Here is an 18,948-nt window from a genome sequence, read left to right on the forward strand (position 1 = left end):
GGCTAGCCTGCGTTTCGTATCTTGGAGTAGTCCCCGCATGTAGACCTCGAGCACAAGTATCGTGGGCCGCCAGTTTGCAGAACGATGTTGTTGGTACGCAATTTGTGACTGCTAGGACGTCGTTGTTGCATTTGGCTACAGTTTTCTCCTTTAGTTGCAGAATGGTGCGAAATTGTAACCCTATTAGATTTTAATATTAGAATATGCGATTAGCACATGGATAATACTATCGGTCTGAAATATCCTAGTGGTAGACGCCTCTAATAGGTTAATAATGGAAATTTCTGTGGGGTGATCAATCAATATATTGTATACAGACTTCAAATCAGTGTGATAAAAATAGCTGGGTTCATTATGATAGCGTTGGCTTATGTGACTGTGAGCATAAAATTTGTAATTTCAGCTAATAATATTATATTTCTGGCCAGAAGGGCCTCGTATAAGTGTGGAGTGTCAACCATATTATTTTGATTTGCATTTATATACGTAACTGTCTCTATTAATTCATTAATGTTTGTATTAATGATAGCATGTTTGTTATTAGATTCTTTTAAGCGTGACTAGGAAATTTTTAACATTTCGAAGTCGGAGTCATCCAGGGTGCTTGCTACTATCTTAAGTGCAGTGTCCAAGAAGTCTAGGCTCCTGACAATCCTACGGTGTGCCTTTAACACTGACAAATAAACTTCTTAGATGGTCGGGATCGATGTATTACAATTTGCGCATGTGTGACTATGGGAACAAACTGGACAACCTAGTGGTCTCTTCTATAATTGCTGAGAATTCTGACAAATTACTTGAGTTTCGAAGCAAGTTTATATTTTCCCACACTAGTGCAACCGCGTCCGTGATTGGGATATATTGGGCATGATAGTAGTCCGTCACTCTAGCGCTAACTACGGCTAACGTTATTAATATAATTCCCGCGATCCTGTAAGAAGGCGAGAGATTAAATCTACTGTGCATAAAATGGTGTAAATGTAGGGTTCATGAAAGAAGAATATGAATTGATATGGACTTACCTAAGGTTGTCCTTATGGACCACCCTCCCTCGAATAAGGACAGACGTTCGTATGTCAGCTTGTATACGCCCTTATGTGTAAAGCGCGGATGGTTTATTCCCTAACCTTTTGTTATTTTTGTTTGTTATTTTTGAGGTAATAATATTATATTTTGTTTTGCTTTTATAATCTTAACTGTCTCTATTAATTTATTAATTTTATTTGCGTTTGTGTATCAATGATAGTGACTAGTGACTCGGAAATTTTTAACATTTCGAAGTTGGAGCCATCTAGGATGCCTGCTACTACCTTAAGTACAGTGCCCAAGAAGTCTTGGCTCCTGGCAATCCGAATCCCAATTATTCTAAATAAGAATTTTACTTTCTCTAATTAATTTGTTGTCACCGAATTTTTGGTCATTGTGCAAGTTTGATACGACTACCTTCTAATAATGGGGCAGCAATACCAGATGATGGAACGCTATTAGTGTTCTCGGCTGAATAGTTGCCAGAATCAACGAAATTAATGAATGAATTTTCCCAGAGTAGGAAGGATCGATTAAATGACTCTCATTCCATCATCAACAACACAGGCTTGCTCCCATTGAAACCCGCGATTGAATGCATCGCGCATTGAACCATTTGATGCTGGCATTCCAAATCTCGGAAGCGGACTACCGCACGTGAGCACCATCATGTCTTTAATCAGAATTAACGCTTTGTTGAGCAATTTATCATTAATTTCAAGATCGAAACAAGAAAGGAAGCTAACTTCGGCACGCCAAAGTAAATGTACCCTTGCAGATAGAACTTCGAACGCTAGGAATCCATACAATATAAATTATATATATTTATGTTAAAACACAATGAAGTAATGCCTGCTTTCATTTCATTCACCTATACATATTTTCCCTTCTCATATGACGATCGTTTGTATAGCACCTATATGATATAGTCGTCCGATTTTCATAAAATTTGGCACCAAATTTAAAACTAATATAAATTAAACTAATATAAATATCTCAAATTTGATGAAAATCTGTTGAAAACTGAAAAAAGTTATAATTTTTAATTGTATTAATCGAGTCCTTCCTATGGGATCTATATGATATAGAAGTCCGATTTTTATAAAATGTTACACAAAATTTTAGAATAATATGAAATGGCTACATCTCAAATTTGATTAAATTCTGTTGAAAACTGAAAATGCTATTTTTTTTTTTTAATTTTCCGATCATTCCTATCGCAGCTATATGATATAGTCGTCCGATCCGGCCCGTTCCGACATACATATATACGAGTGAGAGTATATAGACGACTAACTGCAAAGTTTCATTCAGATAGCTTTAAAACTGAGAGATAAGTTTGAGTAGAAACGGACAGACGGACAGACGGACAGACGGACTAGATCGACTCGGCTTTTGATCTTGATCAAGAATATATTTACTTTATATGGTCGGACTTGCCTCCTTCACTGCGTTGCAAACTTCTGACTGAAATTATATTACCCTGCAAGGGTATAATTAGAAGAAGTAGTACAAACTCTGTGGAAAATGTCATCAGCCATCTCTTGCTTGTATTTGTCCCACAACTCAACTGGGTTCGACAGATGATTTGATTTCGCAAACAATGTTCGAATTTGATTTGTAGAAACAGTTGTATTGAAAAACGGGCCCCATATGTTCACCGAACGCAAACATAGATAGAAGCATTGATCTTGGCGTGAATGAACTGTGAATATTCGTTTAAGGGCATCAGTCGAAAAGACATCAGCGAAGCCAGCAAGAGCTTCACATTTCTTCAGGCAGCCTTCCATATATAGCATCGGGACATTTCAAAATATAGTACGATTTTTGCATGCAGAAAAGAAATTTGTCAGCGTTGCCGCTGGTGGCCGTTATGCTATTTCTTCAATTGAACCGATAAATGTGCAACAGTCGGGTAACGTTCATGAATCAGAAATGAAAAGAGCCGCGAAATAGACTTCAAACAACTCACGATATGTACAAGTTGAAATCGTATCACCTCATCGTTTGCATTTGAATCATCAATGCCAAACATTGCCATGTCGAACTTTTTTTTTACATTTTTGCAACATTTGATGGATTTGATGGAGTTGCAGTACTCATCATTGCAGTAAGCTACAAAAGTTTTCAAAGAAGAGCGGGCATATGGAAAGATCCAGCTGTTATCGACATGGTCTCCATTAGCATCCGTTATCCTCCTGCCGTTATCATTTGGAGAGCGACGCCGAAACAATGGGTATCCGTCATGTCCACTGATTGTGCTAGACACAAATGAACTGGGAAAACGTCCTGTGCATTTCCCTTTTTCCATATATATTTTGTCTCTAATTTCACTAGGGCCATGAATCATGGGCATGGATGTTCGTTGTCACAACGAAATGTAGCTCCGCATCAGTACGCGGATCAGGTATTTCGGCAGAAATAATTGCATCAATTTTATTTGGTCGGATGTTGTCGAGCATTTAAACCAAAATATTTGCGTACACCACGTTTTTGCCATTGAATCGAACTCCACCACAAAACATTCTGCTTAGCGATGTAATCCATAAGTACTCCAATCTTTTTTGAATACTCGTGCAATGATGTCAGGTCGATCGCTGGGTTTTTGTCCTGGCACTAACAAATTCAAAATTTCTGGCCATCTCGTATTGCGCACGTACGTCAGCGCATCTTAACCGTACTTATGCATATGACGCAGATTTCCAAAATAAGTAGCTGGAAGAATGGTCAAACGAGCCGTAACTTCAACTAATTGAAACGATTAAAATTGAGACTCTCCGTTTTTACTTTCACGTACATGTGGACATTTGTGATTGATAAGCCAATAACCTTAGTGGGGACGCTTTGCGTTATAACTTGTCGACGTTATAAAGCCTTTAAGCCTTACTTAAGCCTTTTTCTTTTAGGCATACAGTTATTTGCGCTACAGGGACAATCAAATATATATTTATACCATTGCAGGGTATTATAATTTCAGTCAGCAGCTTGCAACGCAGTGAAGGAGGCACCTCCGACTATATAAAGTATATATATTCTTGATCAGGATCAACAGCCGAGTCGATCTAGCCATGTCCGTCTGTCCGTTTCTACGCAAACTAGTCTCTCAGTTTTGAAGCTATCTGAATGAAACTTTGTAGTTAGCCTTCTATATACTCTCACTCGTATATATGTCGGAACGGGCCGGATCGGACGACTATATCATATAGCTGCCATAGGAATGATCGGAAAATTTTTACAAAAAAAATTGTAACATTTTCAGTTTTCAATAGAATTGAATCAAATTTGAGATATAGCCATTTTACTATACTCTACAATTTTGTGTAAAATTTTATGAAAATCGGACTACTATATCATATAGCTCCCATAGGAACGATCGAGAAATTAATACAATTAAAAATTACAACTTTTTCGGTTTTCAACAGATTTTCATCAAATTTGAGGTATAGCCATTTTATATTAGTCTTTAAATTTTGTGTCAAATTTCATGAAAATCGGAGGACTATATCATATAGGTGCCATACAAACGATCGTTTGATGTAGAGCAAAATGCAAATCTGTGAATGTAAAACTGCAAATATAATATGTATACGTGAATGAAATGAAATCAGGTATTACTTCATTGTTTTATAACATAAGTATATATAATTAATATTGTATGGATTCCTAGTCCTCGAAGTTCTATCTGCAAGGGAATATAAATTTCGGCGTGCCGAAGTTAGCTTCCTTTCTTTTTGTTTTGTTTTTTCTACTTTTAGTTGGTCAGCATAATAAATTATAAGTTAATTGTCAAGGTATCTCGTTACAGAACGGAAGTTGTCCTTATGGTTGATCTGGAGTTTTGTTTCGGGTTTATTTAGGATAGTTATAATGAAGTTATTACACCCAATAACGTTTTAAAAGAATATTTATAAGATCGGAACAGTTGTGTGTCCTAATGAAGATAGAAGGAGGCTTTGAAGCTTTCAACAGTTGAGATGTTTGACCCTAACCTTCTTGGACCTCACGAATTATGGCAAATCTCTTTTCGAGTGTTCCTGTGGTAGTGTTACCTAAAGCTTTAGATACTTTTGGAAAGTTTTAGTTTACGATATTTGTGGGTTAACCTTTCTTTTTATACCTTTGCAGCGTATTATAATTTCAATCAGAAGTTTGCTGTTCGTCTGTACGTTCCTACGCAAACTGGTCTCTCAGTTTTGAAGATATCTGAATGAAGCTTTGCAGTTAGTCTCCTATATACTCTCACTCTTATATAAGTTAAAACGGGCCGAATCGGACGATTATAATATATAGCTCCTATAGGAACGATCAGAACGATTTTTAAAAATAAAATTTTTAATTTTCCAGTTTTAAATAGGTTTTTAGTCAAATTTGGGATATGGTCTTTTTATATTACTCTATAATTTTTTTTTAATTTTATGAAAATCGGGAGACTACATCATATAGCTGCCATAGAAACTATCGTCAAATTTAGATGAAAATGCCAAGCTGTGAATTTAAAACTGTAAATTTTAAAGCTGTAAATACAATAATTATAGGTGACTGTCATGAAAGTAGGAATTAGGACTTTTTAACAGAAATATGTTTAATTTATATTGTAATACTTATTAATGATCGAATTGGAATCGGCAAGGGTATTCAAACTTCGGCGTGCCGAAGTTATCTTCCTTTCTTTGTTATTTGTACATACCGATCAATCTCAGTCTGTACAAGCGTATTGTTCGTAAAGAATGAAGTCGGGCTAATCGGCTTCTTATCCTTGGCTTGGATATGTCTGCTTTTTCTGCTCAGTGAATGCTTTTTATGGTAACGATCTCTTTGACTTGTAGCTGTTGGTCTGTCCTGTGTTTTCCATTATTCTTTTGTTTCTGGAAAATGGTATCCAGCAGGATCTCCAGGAACTCTTCCACTGACGTAGCTCTTGTGTAGTCTTAGTCGTTTTTATCCCTTTGCAGCGTATTATAATTTCACTCAAAAGTTTGCAACACAGTGAAGGAGTCACCTTCGACCATATAAAGTAGACATATTCTTGATCAGCATCAACAGCCGAGTCGATTTTCTATGGAAACTATTCTCTCAGTTTTGAAGCAGTTCTGAATGAAATTTTGTAGTTAGTATTCTATATACTCTCACTCGTATATATCGAGAAATTAATATAGTTGAGACCTATAACTTTTTCAGTTCAACAGATTTTCATCAAATTGAAGATATAGCCATTTTATATTATTCTTCAATTTTGTGTAATTTCTTTTTTAATCGGACTATATCATATATCTGCCATAATCTAACTAAAAATTATAACCTTTTCAATTTTCAACAATTTTCATCAATTTTTAGATATAGCCCTTATTTTTATTTTTCTAGAATTTTGACGACTATATCATATAGCTGCCATACAAACCATGATTAGATTTAGAGAAAAATGCAAAACTGTGAATGTAAAACTGTAAATACATATATGTCGGAACGGGCCGGATCGGACGACTATATCATATAGCTGCGATAGGAATGATCGAAAATTTTTACAAAAAAAAATTATAACATTTTCAGTTTTCAACAGAATTTAATCAAATTTAAGATATAACTATTTCATACTATTCTACAATTTTGTGTAAAATTTTATGAAAATTGGACAACTATATCATATAACTCTCATAGGAAAGATCGAGAAATTAATACAATTAACATTCACCAACACTGTTTCCATTAAGAAGCCTTCGCTTCGAGAATTTTAATTTAACGCGAGAAAAATTATAACGTTTTCAGTTTTCAGCAGATTTTCATCAAATTTGAGATATAGCCATTTTATATCAGTCTTAAATTTTATGTCAAATTTTATGAAAATCGGACGACTATATTATATAGGTGCCATACAAACGATCGTTAGATGTGGAGAAAAATTCATATCTGTGAATGTAAAACTGCAAATATAATATGTATTAGTGAATGAAATAAAAGCAGGTATTCATTGTTTTTATACCCTTGCAGGGTATTATAATTTCAGTCAGAAGTTTGCAACGCAGTGAAGGAGGCACCTTCGACTATATAAAGTATATATATTCTTGATCAGGATCAACAGCCGAGTCGATCTAGCCATGTCCGTCTGTCCGTCTGTCCGTCTGTCCTTCTGTCCGTCTGTCCGTCTGTCCGTTTCTACGCAAACTAGTCTCTCAGTTTTGAAGCTATCTGAATGAAACTTTGTAGTTAGCCTTCTATATACTCTCACTCGTATATATGTCGGAACGGGGCGGATCGGACGACTATATCATATAGCTGCCATAGGAATGATCGGAAAATTTTTACAAAAAAAATTGTAACATTTTCAGTTTTCAATAGAATTGAATCAAATTTGAGATATAGCCATTTTACTATACTCTACAATTTTGTGTAAAATTTTATTAAAATCGGACTACTATATCATATAGCTCCCATAGGAACGATCGAGAAATTAATAAAATTAAAAATTATAACTTTTTCAGTTTTCAACAGATTTTCATCAAATTTGAGGTATAGCCATTTTATATAAGTCTTAAATTTTGTTTCAAATTTCATGAAAATCGGACGACTATATCATATATGTGCCATACAAACTATCGTTTGATGTAGAAGAAAATTGCAAATCTGTGAATGAAAAGCTGCAAATATAATATGTATAGGTGAATGAAATGAAAGCAGGATTACTTCATTGTTTTTTAACACAAATATATATAATTTATATGGTATGGATTCCTATTCATAGAAGTTCTATCTGCAAGGGTATATAAACTTCGGCGTGCCGAAGTTAGCTTCCTTTCTTGTTTAACATAAATATATATAATTTATATTGAATGCATTCCTAGTCATCGAAGTTCTATCTGCAAGGGTATATAAACTTCGGCGTGCCAAAGTTAGCTTCCTTTCTTGCTTATATTGTATTAATTTCTAGTGATCGAAGTTCTATATGCAGGGTTTTATAAACTTCGGCGTGCCTAAGTTAGGTTACTTACTTGTTTTTAATTATTTTCCGACGCAAAAATACCCGAAATAAAATCATACGATTTATTGATTGTCTTCGCAAAATCCAACTAGGAACTGAATTTGGTTAAAATTGAAATGGAAGACAATATGGACTTATTGGAATTCGTGGGATTGGGACTTCTTGTCCTTTTAATTTGCTCTTGAAGAGCGTTACTTAAATTACATTGTTTATTATTTTTTTGACGGACAACTGCTTACCATTGTGCAATTTCGGATAAGTCAGATTCCGCAGCATGATTGTTATTACCCTTCCATTCGCGGTAAATTATTAGCTCCTGGCATATTAGGCGAATTAAAAATTGCGTTAAACAATTAGTCGTTTCATCCTCGTCCGTCGCGCCAAGCGAACTGGGAACTGAATCTGCTTAAATTGAAATGGAAGATCATTTGGAATTATTGAATTAGCCCTTGATGATCGTTGCTTGAATTACATCGTTCATTAGTTTCTAGGCGGACAATTGTAATTTTGGCAATGTCGGCGAAAACTTTGTTTATGAGTTCCTTCTTCGATGACGTGTATTCGCAAAAATTTGCCGGAAACGATATTAATCCAGTCGAAGCATCTACAGGAATATTGCGAGACACCAACAGTTGCCTCTAATGTTTGAGGTTAATTTCTATTTCTTGACTTGACACCACAAAGAGGACGATTTCAGGTAAGCATCAACCTCATCGGGAATTGTTTGACGAAAATCTCCGATAAGCAATATCAAAGCCCCAACAAATAATCTTGAATCACCTATTAAATCATCGATCGTCGAAATGTGCAGTTCGACCGACTTCCAAAAATGTGGCAGCAATGCCAAATATGCAACAGCCAACGCTATTTGTGATCTTGACCGAATTGTTGCCACAATCAGCGCGATTCAAGTCAAAGTTTTGAGGTTTTAAATAATTGAAAAATAAAGACGAAATTTTTATATATATATAGATATATATAGTTTCATCTATTTTGAGATACAGCCATTTTGAAATATTCTTAAATTTTGATTTTAATATTATAAAAATCGGACTGTCATGTCGTATATGCCATAGGAACGAGAAATTAAGAAATTATTTTAAACAAATTGTACTTGGAGGGGTTTTTACTCGGATGTGTCGTTTTTTTAATATTTTAGAATTTCGGATTTAATTTTATACAAGTGGAGTGACTACATTTTATAGCTGCTTTGGTAACTATTGCTAAATGAAAAATGAATGTAAAACTGTAAAAATAGTATTTACGTAACGAAATTAGGCGATAATTTGTTGTTTTTAACATAAATAAATATAATATATAGTATTAATTATTCATGATCTTAGCTCAATCTACAAGGGTATACAAACAAAAATGAGCCGAATTTAGCTTATTTTCTTGTTAAAAATTATATCCTACACTGATTCAGCTAAATTTTTTCAAATGCTAAAAAAATGTTCTGTAGGTGAAATAAAATCATGTTTTATCAATGTGATATTGAAATTGTTTAGTGACAACGTAAAAGTCAATGAAACGTAAAGAAGTGAATCGTATTTTGTAAACGATCTTTCAAAAAAAGTTTATGTTAAGCCTATGGGTAGCCATAAACAAATCTCTATTTTCCTCATTTGGTAGAAGAAAAGTAAAGGTAAAGTAAAGGGTAAAGCCCTTTATGGCCAACTCGCCTCTAAACTGGTTGGAAATGTTTTATAGTTTTATGGCAGTATAAATCTTATATGAAGTAATCCCCTAAGCCACAATATCTTTTATTTTAGATTAATGCGTGAGGAAGAGTCGCTGGATAACATAAAACAATATTATGTTAAATGCAAGAATGAAGATGGAAAATATAATGCAATTCAAAATATATATGGTTGCATTAGCATTGGTCAAGCGATTATATTTTGTCATGTAAGTATACCGTTTTTTAACTATTAAACTAATTTTAATAACAAATCCCACCCATGAGACAGACTCGCCCCTCAAAAGTAGCGCCAATGAAACAATCGTAACCACAGCTGGTCTTGTCTTTTGACATGTTCTTTTTCTTTTCTTTTTGTCTAAGGCGTACCTTTGTTATACTCTTGCAGGGTATTATAATTTCAGTCAGAAGTTTGCAACGCAGTGAAGGAGGCACCTCCGACTATATAAAGTATATATATTCTTGATCAGGACCAACAGCCGAGTCGATCTAGCCATGTCCGTCTGTCCGTCTGTCTGTTTCTACGCAAACTAGTCTCTCAGTTTTGAAGCTATCTGAATGAAACTTTGCAGTTAGTCTTCTATATACTCTCACTCGTATATATGTCGGAACGGGCCGGATCGGACGAATATATCATATAGCTGTCATAGGAATGATCGGAAAATTTTTACAAAAAAATTATAGCATTTTCAGTTTTCAACAGAATTTGATCAAATTTGAGATATAGCCATTTCATATTATTCTACAATTTTGTGTAAAATTTTATGAAAATCGGACTAATATATCATATAGCTCCTATAGGAACGATCGAGAGAAATTTGAGAGGAATGAGAATGGCGGTGGCTGTTGTCGGAAGACTGACAATCGCGGTGACGATAACATTTTTAGTTTTCAACAGAATTTAATCAAATTTAAGATATAGCCATTTCATATTATTCTACAATTTTGTGTAAAATTTTATGAAAATTGGACGACTATATCATATAGCTCTCATAGGAACGATCGAGAAATTAATTCAATTAAAAAGTATAACATTTTTAGTTTTCAACAGATTTTCATCAAATTTGAGCTATGGCCATTTTATATTATTCTACAATTTTGTGTCAAATTTTATGTTATAAATCAATGAAGTAATACCTGATTTCATTTCATGCACGTATACATATTATATTTGCAGTTTTACATTCACAGATTTGCGTTTTGCTCTACATCAAACGATCGTTTGTATGGCACCTATATGATATAGTCGTCCGATTTTCATAAAATTTGACACCAAATTTAAAACTAATATAAAGTGGCTACATCTTAAATTTGATGAAAATCTATTGAAAACTGAAAAAGTTATTATTTTTAATTGTATTAATTTCTCGATCGGTCCTAGGGTAGCTATATGGTAAAGTAGCCCGACTTTCATAAAATTTGACTTAAAATTTAGAATAATATAAAAGAGCTACATCTAAAATTTGATGAAAATCTGTTAAAAACTGAAAAAAGTTATCATTATACCCTGGCAGGGTATTATAATTTCAGTCAGAACTATGCAACGCAATGAAGGAGGCACCTCCGACCATATCACGTATATATATTCTTGATCAGGATCAACAGCCGAGTCGATCAACCAATGTCCGTCTGTCCGGTTGTCCTTCCGTCCGTTTCTACGCAAACTAGTCTCTCAGTTTTGAAGCTATCTATATACTCTCACTCGAATTTATGTCGGAACGGGCCGGATCGGACGACTATATCATATAGCTGCGATAGGAATAATCGGAAAATTTTTACAAAAAAATTATAACATTTTCAGTTTTCAACAGAATTTAATCAAATTTGAGATGTAGTAATTTCATATTATTCTACAATTTTGTGTAAAATTTTATGAAAATCGGACAACTATATCATATAGCTCCCATAGAAACGATGGAGAAATTAATACATTCCAAAATTATAACGTTTTCAGTTTTCAACATATTTTCAACAGATTTTCATTAAATTTGAGGTATAGCCATTTTATATTAGTTTTATTGTGTCAAAATTCATGAAAATCGGACGACTAAATCATGTAGGTGCCATACAAACGATCGTTTGATTTAGAATAAAAATGCAAATCTGTGAATGTAAAACTAAAAATATAATATGTATAGGTGAATGAAATGAAAGCAGGTATTACTTTATTGTTTTTTAAAACAAATATATATGTATAATTTATGTTGTATGGATTCCTAGTCATAGAAGTTCTATCTGCATGGGTATATAAACTTCGACGTGCCGAAGTTAGCTTCCTTTCTCGTTTTATATTATTTTCATTTTTCGATCGTTGCTGTGACGCCTATATGATACATTCATAAAGTTTTACACTAAATTTTAGAATAATATAAAATGGCTAAATCTCAAATTTAATGAGTTATCATTTTTAATTGTATTAGTTTCTCGATCGGTCCTAGGGCAGCTATATGGTAAAGTAGCCCGACTTTCATAAAATTTTACATAAAATTTTAGAATAATATAAATTTGATGAAAATCTGTTAAAAACTGAAAAAGTTATCATTGTGTATTGTTTTCATTTCTCGGTCGTTGCTGTGACACCTATATGATACATTCATTCAATTTTACACCAAATTTTAGAATAATATAAAACGGCTAAATCTCAAATTATTACAATTAGTATTAATACAATTAGTATTAATTTTTCGATCGGTTCTGTGGGAGCTATATGATACAGTTGGCTGATTTTCATAAAATTTTACACAAAATCGCGAATAAAATAAAGTGGCTACATCTTAAATTTGATGAAAATGTATTGAAAACTGCAAAAGTTTTTATTTTTAACTGCATTAATTTCTCGATCGGTCCTAGGGCAGCTATATGGTAAAGTAGCCCGACTTTTATAAAATTTTACACAAAATTTTAGAATAATATAAAAGAGCTACATCTTAAATTTGATGAAAATCTGTTAAAAACTGAAAAAGTTATCATTTTGAATTGTTTTCATTTCTTGGTCGTTGCTGTGACACCTAACCTATATGATACATTCATATAATTTTACACAAAATTTTAGAATAATATAAAACAGCTAAATCTCAGATTTAATGAGTTATCATTTTTAATTGTATTAATTTCTCGATCGGTCCTATGGCAGCTAGTCTGATTTCCATAAAATTTTACACAAAATCGACGATAATATAAAATGGCTACATCTTAAATTTGATGAAAATCTATTGAAAACTGAAAAAGTTATTATTTTTAATTGTATTAATTTTTCGATCGCTTCTATGGGAGCTATATGATACAGTTGGCTCATTTTCATAAAATTTTACACAAAATCGCGAATAATATAAAATGGGTATATCTTAAATTTGATAAAAATCTATCGAAAACTGAAAAAGTTATTATTTTTAATTGTATTAATTTCTCGATCGGTCCTTGGGCAGCTATATGGTAAAGTAGCCCGACTTTCATAAAATTTGACCTAAATTTTAGAATAATATAAAAGAGCTACATCTTCAATTTTATGAAAATCTGTTAGAAACTAAAAAAGGTATTATTTTGAATTGGGTCCTTAGGCAGCTATATGGTAAAGTAGCCCGACTTTCATAAAATTTGACCTAAATTTTAGAATAATATAAAGAGCTACATCTTAAATTTGATGAAAATCTGTAAAAAACTGAAAAAGTTATTATTTTTAATTGTATTAATTTTTCGATCGGTTCTATGGGAGCAATATGATACAGTTGGCTGATTTTCATAAAATTTTACACTAAATCGGGAATAATATAAAATGGCTACATCTTAAATTTGATGAAAATCTGTTGAAAACTGAAAAAGTTATTATTTTTAATTGTATTAATTTTTCGATCGGTTCTATGGGAGCAATATGATATAGTTGGCTGATTTTCATAAAATTTTACACAAAATCGGGAAAAATATAAAATGGGTACATCTTAAATTGATGAAAATCTATTGAAAACTGAAAAAATTTTTATTTTTAATTGTATTAATTTTTCGATCGGTTCTATGGGAGCTATTTGATACAGTTGGCTGATATTCATAAAATTTTACACAAAATCGGGAATAATATAAAATGGGTACGTCTTCAATTTTATGAAAATCTATTCAAGATTGAAAAAGTTATTATTTAATTGTATTAATTTTTCGATCGGTTCTATGGGAGCTATATGATACAGTTGGCTGATTTTCATAAAATTTTACACAAAATCGCGAATAATATAAAATGGGTACATTTTAAATTTGTTGAAAATCTATTGAAATCTGGAAAAGTTATTATTTTTAATTGTATTAATTTTTCGATCGGTTCAATGGGAACTTTATAATACAGTTTGCTGATTTTCATAAAATTTTACACAAAATCGGGAATAATATTAAATAAGTACATCTTAAATTTGATGAAAATCTATTGAAAACTGAAAAAGTTATTATTTTTAATTGTTTTCATTTCTCGGTCCGTTCTGTGACACCTTTATGATACATACATACAATTTTACACAAAATTTTAGAATAATATAAAACGGCTAAATCTCAAATTTAATGAGTTATCATTTTTAATTCTATTAATTTCTCGATCGGTCCTATAGCAGCTAGTCTGATTTTCATAAAATTTTACGCTAAATCGGGAATAATATAAAATGGCTACATCTTAAATTTGATGAAAGTCTATTGAAAACTGAAAAAGTTATTATTTTTAATTGTATTAATTTTTCGATCGGTTCTATGGGAGCTTTATGATACAGTTGGCTGATTTTCATAAAATTTTACACAAACTCGGGAATAATATAAAATGGGTACATCGGAAATTTGATGAAAATCTATTCAAGATTGAAAAAGTTATTATTTTTAATTGTATTAATTTTTCGATCGGTCCTATGGCAGCTAGTCTGATTTTCATAAAATTTTACACAAAATCAGGAATACTATAAAATGGCTACATCTTAAATTTGATGGAAATCTATTGAAAACTGAAAAAGTTATTATTTTTAATTGTATTAATTTTTCGATCGGTTCTATGGGAGCTTTATAATACAGTTGGCTGATTTTCATAAAATTTTACACAAATCGGGAATAATATAAAATGGGTACATCGGAAATTTGATGAAAATCTATTGAAAATTGAAAAAGTTATTATTTTTAATTGTATTAATTTTTCGATCGGTCCTATGGCAGCTAGTCTGATTTTCATAAAATTTTACACAAAATCAGGAATAATATAAAATGGCTACATCTTAAATTTGATGGAAATCTATTGAAAACTGAAAAAGTTATTATTTTTAATTGTATTAATTTTTCGATCGGTTCTATGGGAGCTTTATAATACAGTTGGCTGATTTTCATAAAATTTTACACTAAATCGGGAATAATATAAAATGGCTACATCTTAAATTTGATGAAAATCTATTGAAAACTGAAAAAGTTATTATTTTTAATTGTATTAATTTTTCGATCGGTTCTATGGGAGCTATATGATACAGTTGGCTGATTTTCATAAAATTTTACACAAACTCGGGAATAATATAAAATGGGTACATCTGAAATTTGATGAAAATCTATTCAAGATTGAAAAAGTTATTATTTTTAATTGTATTAATTTTTCGATCGGTCCTATGGCAGCTAGTCTGATTTTCATAAAATTTTACACAAAATCAGGAATAATATAAAATGGCTACATCTTAAATTTGATGAAAATCTATTGAAAACTGAAAAAGTTATTATTTTTAATTGTATTAATTTTTCGATCGGTTCTATGGGAGCTATATAATACAGTTGGCTGATTTTCATAAAATTTTACACTAAATCGGGAATAATATAAAATGGCTGCATCTTAAATTTGATGAAAATCTATTGAAAACTGAAAAAGTTATTATTTTTAATTGTATTAATTTTTCAATCGGTTCTTTGGGAGCTATATGATACAGTTGGCTGATTTTCATAAAATTTTACACAAAATCGGGAATAATATAAAATGGCTACATCTTAAATTTGATGAAAATCTATTGAAAACTGGAAAAGTTATTAATTTTAATTGTATTAATTTTTCGATCGGTTCTATGGGAGCTAGTCTGATTTTCATACAATTTTACACATAATCGAGAATAATATAAAATGGCTACATCTTAAATTTGATGAAAATCTATTGAAAACTGAAAAAGTTTTTATTTTTAATTGTATTAATTTCTCGATCGGTCCTAGGGCAGCTATATGGTAAAGTATCCCGACTTTCATAAAATTTAAGAATAATATAAAAGAGCTACATCTTAAATTTGATGAAAATCTGTAAAAAACTGAAAAAGTTATTATTTTTAATTGTATTAATTTTTCGATCGGTTCTATGGGAGCTATATGATACAGTTGGCTGATTTTCATAAAATGTAACACAAAATCGGGAATAATATAAAATGGCTACATCTTAAACTTGATGAAAATCTATTGAAAACTGAAAAAGTTATTATTTTTAATTGTATTAATTTTTCGATCGGTTCTATGGGAGCTATATGATACAGTTGGCTGATTTTCATAAAATTTTACACTAAATCGGGAATATTATAAAATGGGTACATCTTAAATTTAATGAAAATATATTGAAAACTAAAAAGGTTATTATTTTTAATTGTATTAATTTTTCGATCGGTTCTATGGGAGCTAGTCTGATTTTCATAAAATTTTACACAAAATCGAGAATAATATAAAATGGCTACATCTTAAATTTGATGAAAATCTATTGAAAACTGAAAAAGTTTTTATTTTTAATTGTATTAATTTCTCGATCGGTCCTAGGGCAGCTATATGGTAAAGTGGCCCGACTTTCATAAAATTTAAGAATAATATAAAGGAGCTACATCTTAAATTTGATGAAAATCTGTTAAAAGCTGAAAAAGTTATTATTTTTAATTGTATTAATTTTTCGATCGGTTCTATGGGAGCTTTATAATACAGTTGACTGATTTTCATAAAATTTTACACTAAATCGGGAATAATATAAAATGGCTACATCTTAAATTGATGAAAATCTATTGAAAACTGAAAAAGTTATCATTTTTAATTGTATTAATTTTTCGATCGGTTCTATGGGAGCAATATGATACAGTTGGCTGTATTTTACACAAAATCGAGAATAATATAAAATGGCTACATCTTAAATTTGATGAAAATCTATTGAAAACTACAAAAGTTTTTATTTTTAATTGTATTCATTCTTCGATCGGTTCTATGGGAGCTATATGATCCAGTTGGCTGATTTTCATAAAATTTTACACAAAATCGGGAATAATATAAAATAGGTACATCTTAAATTTGATGAAAATCTATTGAAATCTGAAAAAGTTTTTATTTTTAATTGTATTAATTTCTCGATCGGTCCTATAGCAGCTAGTCTGATTTTCATAAAATTTTACACTAAATCGGGAATATTATAAAATGGGTACATCTTAAATTTAATGAAAATATATTGAAAACTAAAAAGGTTATTATTTTTAATTGTATTAATTTTTCGATCGGTTCTATGGGAGCTAGTCTGATTTTCATAAAATTTTACACAAAATCGAGAATAATATAAAATGGCTACATCTTAAATTTGATGAAAATCTATTGAAAACTGAAAAAGTTTTTATTTTTAATTGTATTAATTTCTCGATCGGTCCTAGGGCAGCTATATGGTAAAGTGGCCCGACTTTCATAAAATTTAAGAATAATATAAAAGAGCTACATCTTAAATTTGATGAAAATCTGTTAGAAACTGAAAAAGTTATTATTTTTAATTGGGTCCTTAGGCAGCTATATGGTAAAGTAGCCCGACTTTCATAAAATTTTACACAAAATTTTAGAATAATATAAAAGAGCTACATCTTAAATTAGATGAAAATCTGTTAAAAACTGAAAAAGTTATCATTTTGAATTGTTTTCATTTCTTGGTCGTTGCTGTGACACCTAACCTATATGATACATTCATATAATTTTACACAAAATTTTAGAATAATATAAAACAGCTAAATCTCAGATTTAATGAGTTATCATTTTTAATTGTATTAATTTCTCGATCGGTCCTATGGCAGCTAGTCTGATTTTCATAAAATTTTACACAAAATCGAGGATAATATAAAATGGCTACATCTTAAATTTGATGAAAATCTATTGAAAACTGAAAAAGTTATTATTTTTAATTGTATTAATTTTTCGATCGGTTCAATGGGAGCTATATGATACAGTTGGCTGATTTTCATAAAAGTTTACACAAAATCGCGAATAATATAAAATGGGTACATTTTAAATTTGATGAAAATCTATTGAAATCTGGAAAAGTTATTATTTTTAATTGTATTAATTTTTCGATCGGTTCTATGGGAGCTATATGATACAGTTGGCTCATTTTCATAAAATTTTACACAAAATCGCGAATAATATAAAATGGGTATATCTTAAATTTGATAAAAATCTATCGAAAACTGAAAAAGTTATTATTTTTAATTGTATTAATTTTTCGATCGGTTCTATGGGAGCTATATGATACAGTTGGCTGTATTTTACACAAAATCGAGAATAATATAAAATGGCTACATATTAAATTTGATGAAAATGTATTGAAAACTGCAAAAGTTTTTATTTTTAATTGCATTAATTTCTCGATCGGTCCTAGGGCAGCTATATGGTAAAGTGGCCCGACTTTCATAAAATTTTACACAAAATTTTAGAATAATATAAAAGAGCTACATCTTAAATTTGATGAAAATCTGTTAGAAACTAAAAAAAGGTATTATTTTGAATTGGGTCCTTAGGCAGCTATATGGTAAAGTAGCCCGACTTTCATAAAATTTGACCTAAATTTTAGAATAATATAAAGAGCTACATCTTAAATTTGATGAAAATCTGTAAAAAACTGAAAAAGTTATTATTTTTAATTGTATTAATTTTTCGATCGGTTCTATGGGAGCAATATGATACAGTTGGCTGATTTTCATAAAATTTTACACTAAATCGGGAATAATATAAAATGGGTACATCTTAAATTTGATGAAAATCTATTGAAAACTGACAAAGTTATTATTTTTAATTGTATTAATTTTTCGATCGGTTCTATGGGAGCAATATGATATAGTTGGCTGATTTTCATAAAATTTTACACAAAATCGGGAAAAATATAAAATGGGTACATCTTAAATTTGATGAAAATCTATTGAAAACTGAAAAAGTTTTTATTTTTAATTGTATTAATTTTTCGATCGGTTCTATGGGAGCTATTTGATACAGTTGG

The 18,948-nt window shown here is 30.9% G+C and overlaps 1 protein-coding gene across 1 annotated transcript in view; it reads left to right on the forward strand.

Moving 5' to 3' along the window:
- Positions 1-18,948, forward strand: part of LOC110185353 (putative ATP-dependent RNA helicase Dbp80) — a 68,251-nt gene that overhangs the window by 6,720 nt on the left and 42,583 nt on the right. The window contains exon 2 of the mRNA XM_086829501.1: positions 9,772-9,907. Within this exon, the coding sequence (XP_086685627.1) occupies positions 9,772-9,907 (136 nt within the window). The remainder of the gene's footprint in view (positions 1-9,771; positions 9,908-18,948) is intronic.

Source organism: Drosophila serrata, unplaced genomic scaffold (genome assembly GCF_035046125.1).
Source record: "Drosophila serrata isolate PLE 108 unplaced genomic scaffold, ASM3504612v1 contig_209, whole genome shotgun sequence".
Classification (NCBI taxonomy): Eukaryota; Metazoa; Arthropoda; class Insecta; order Diptera; family Drosophilidae; genus Drosophila; species Drosophila serrata.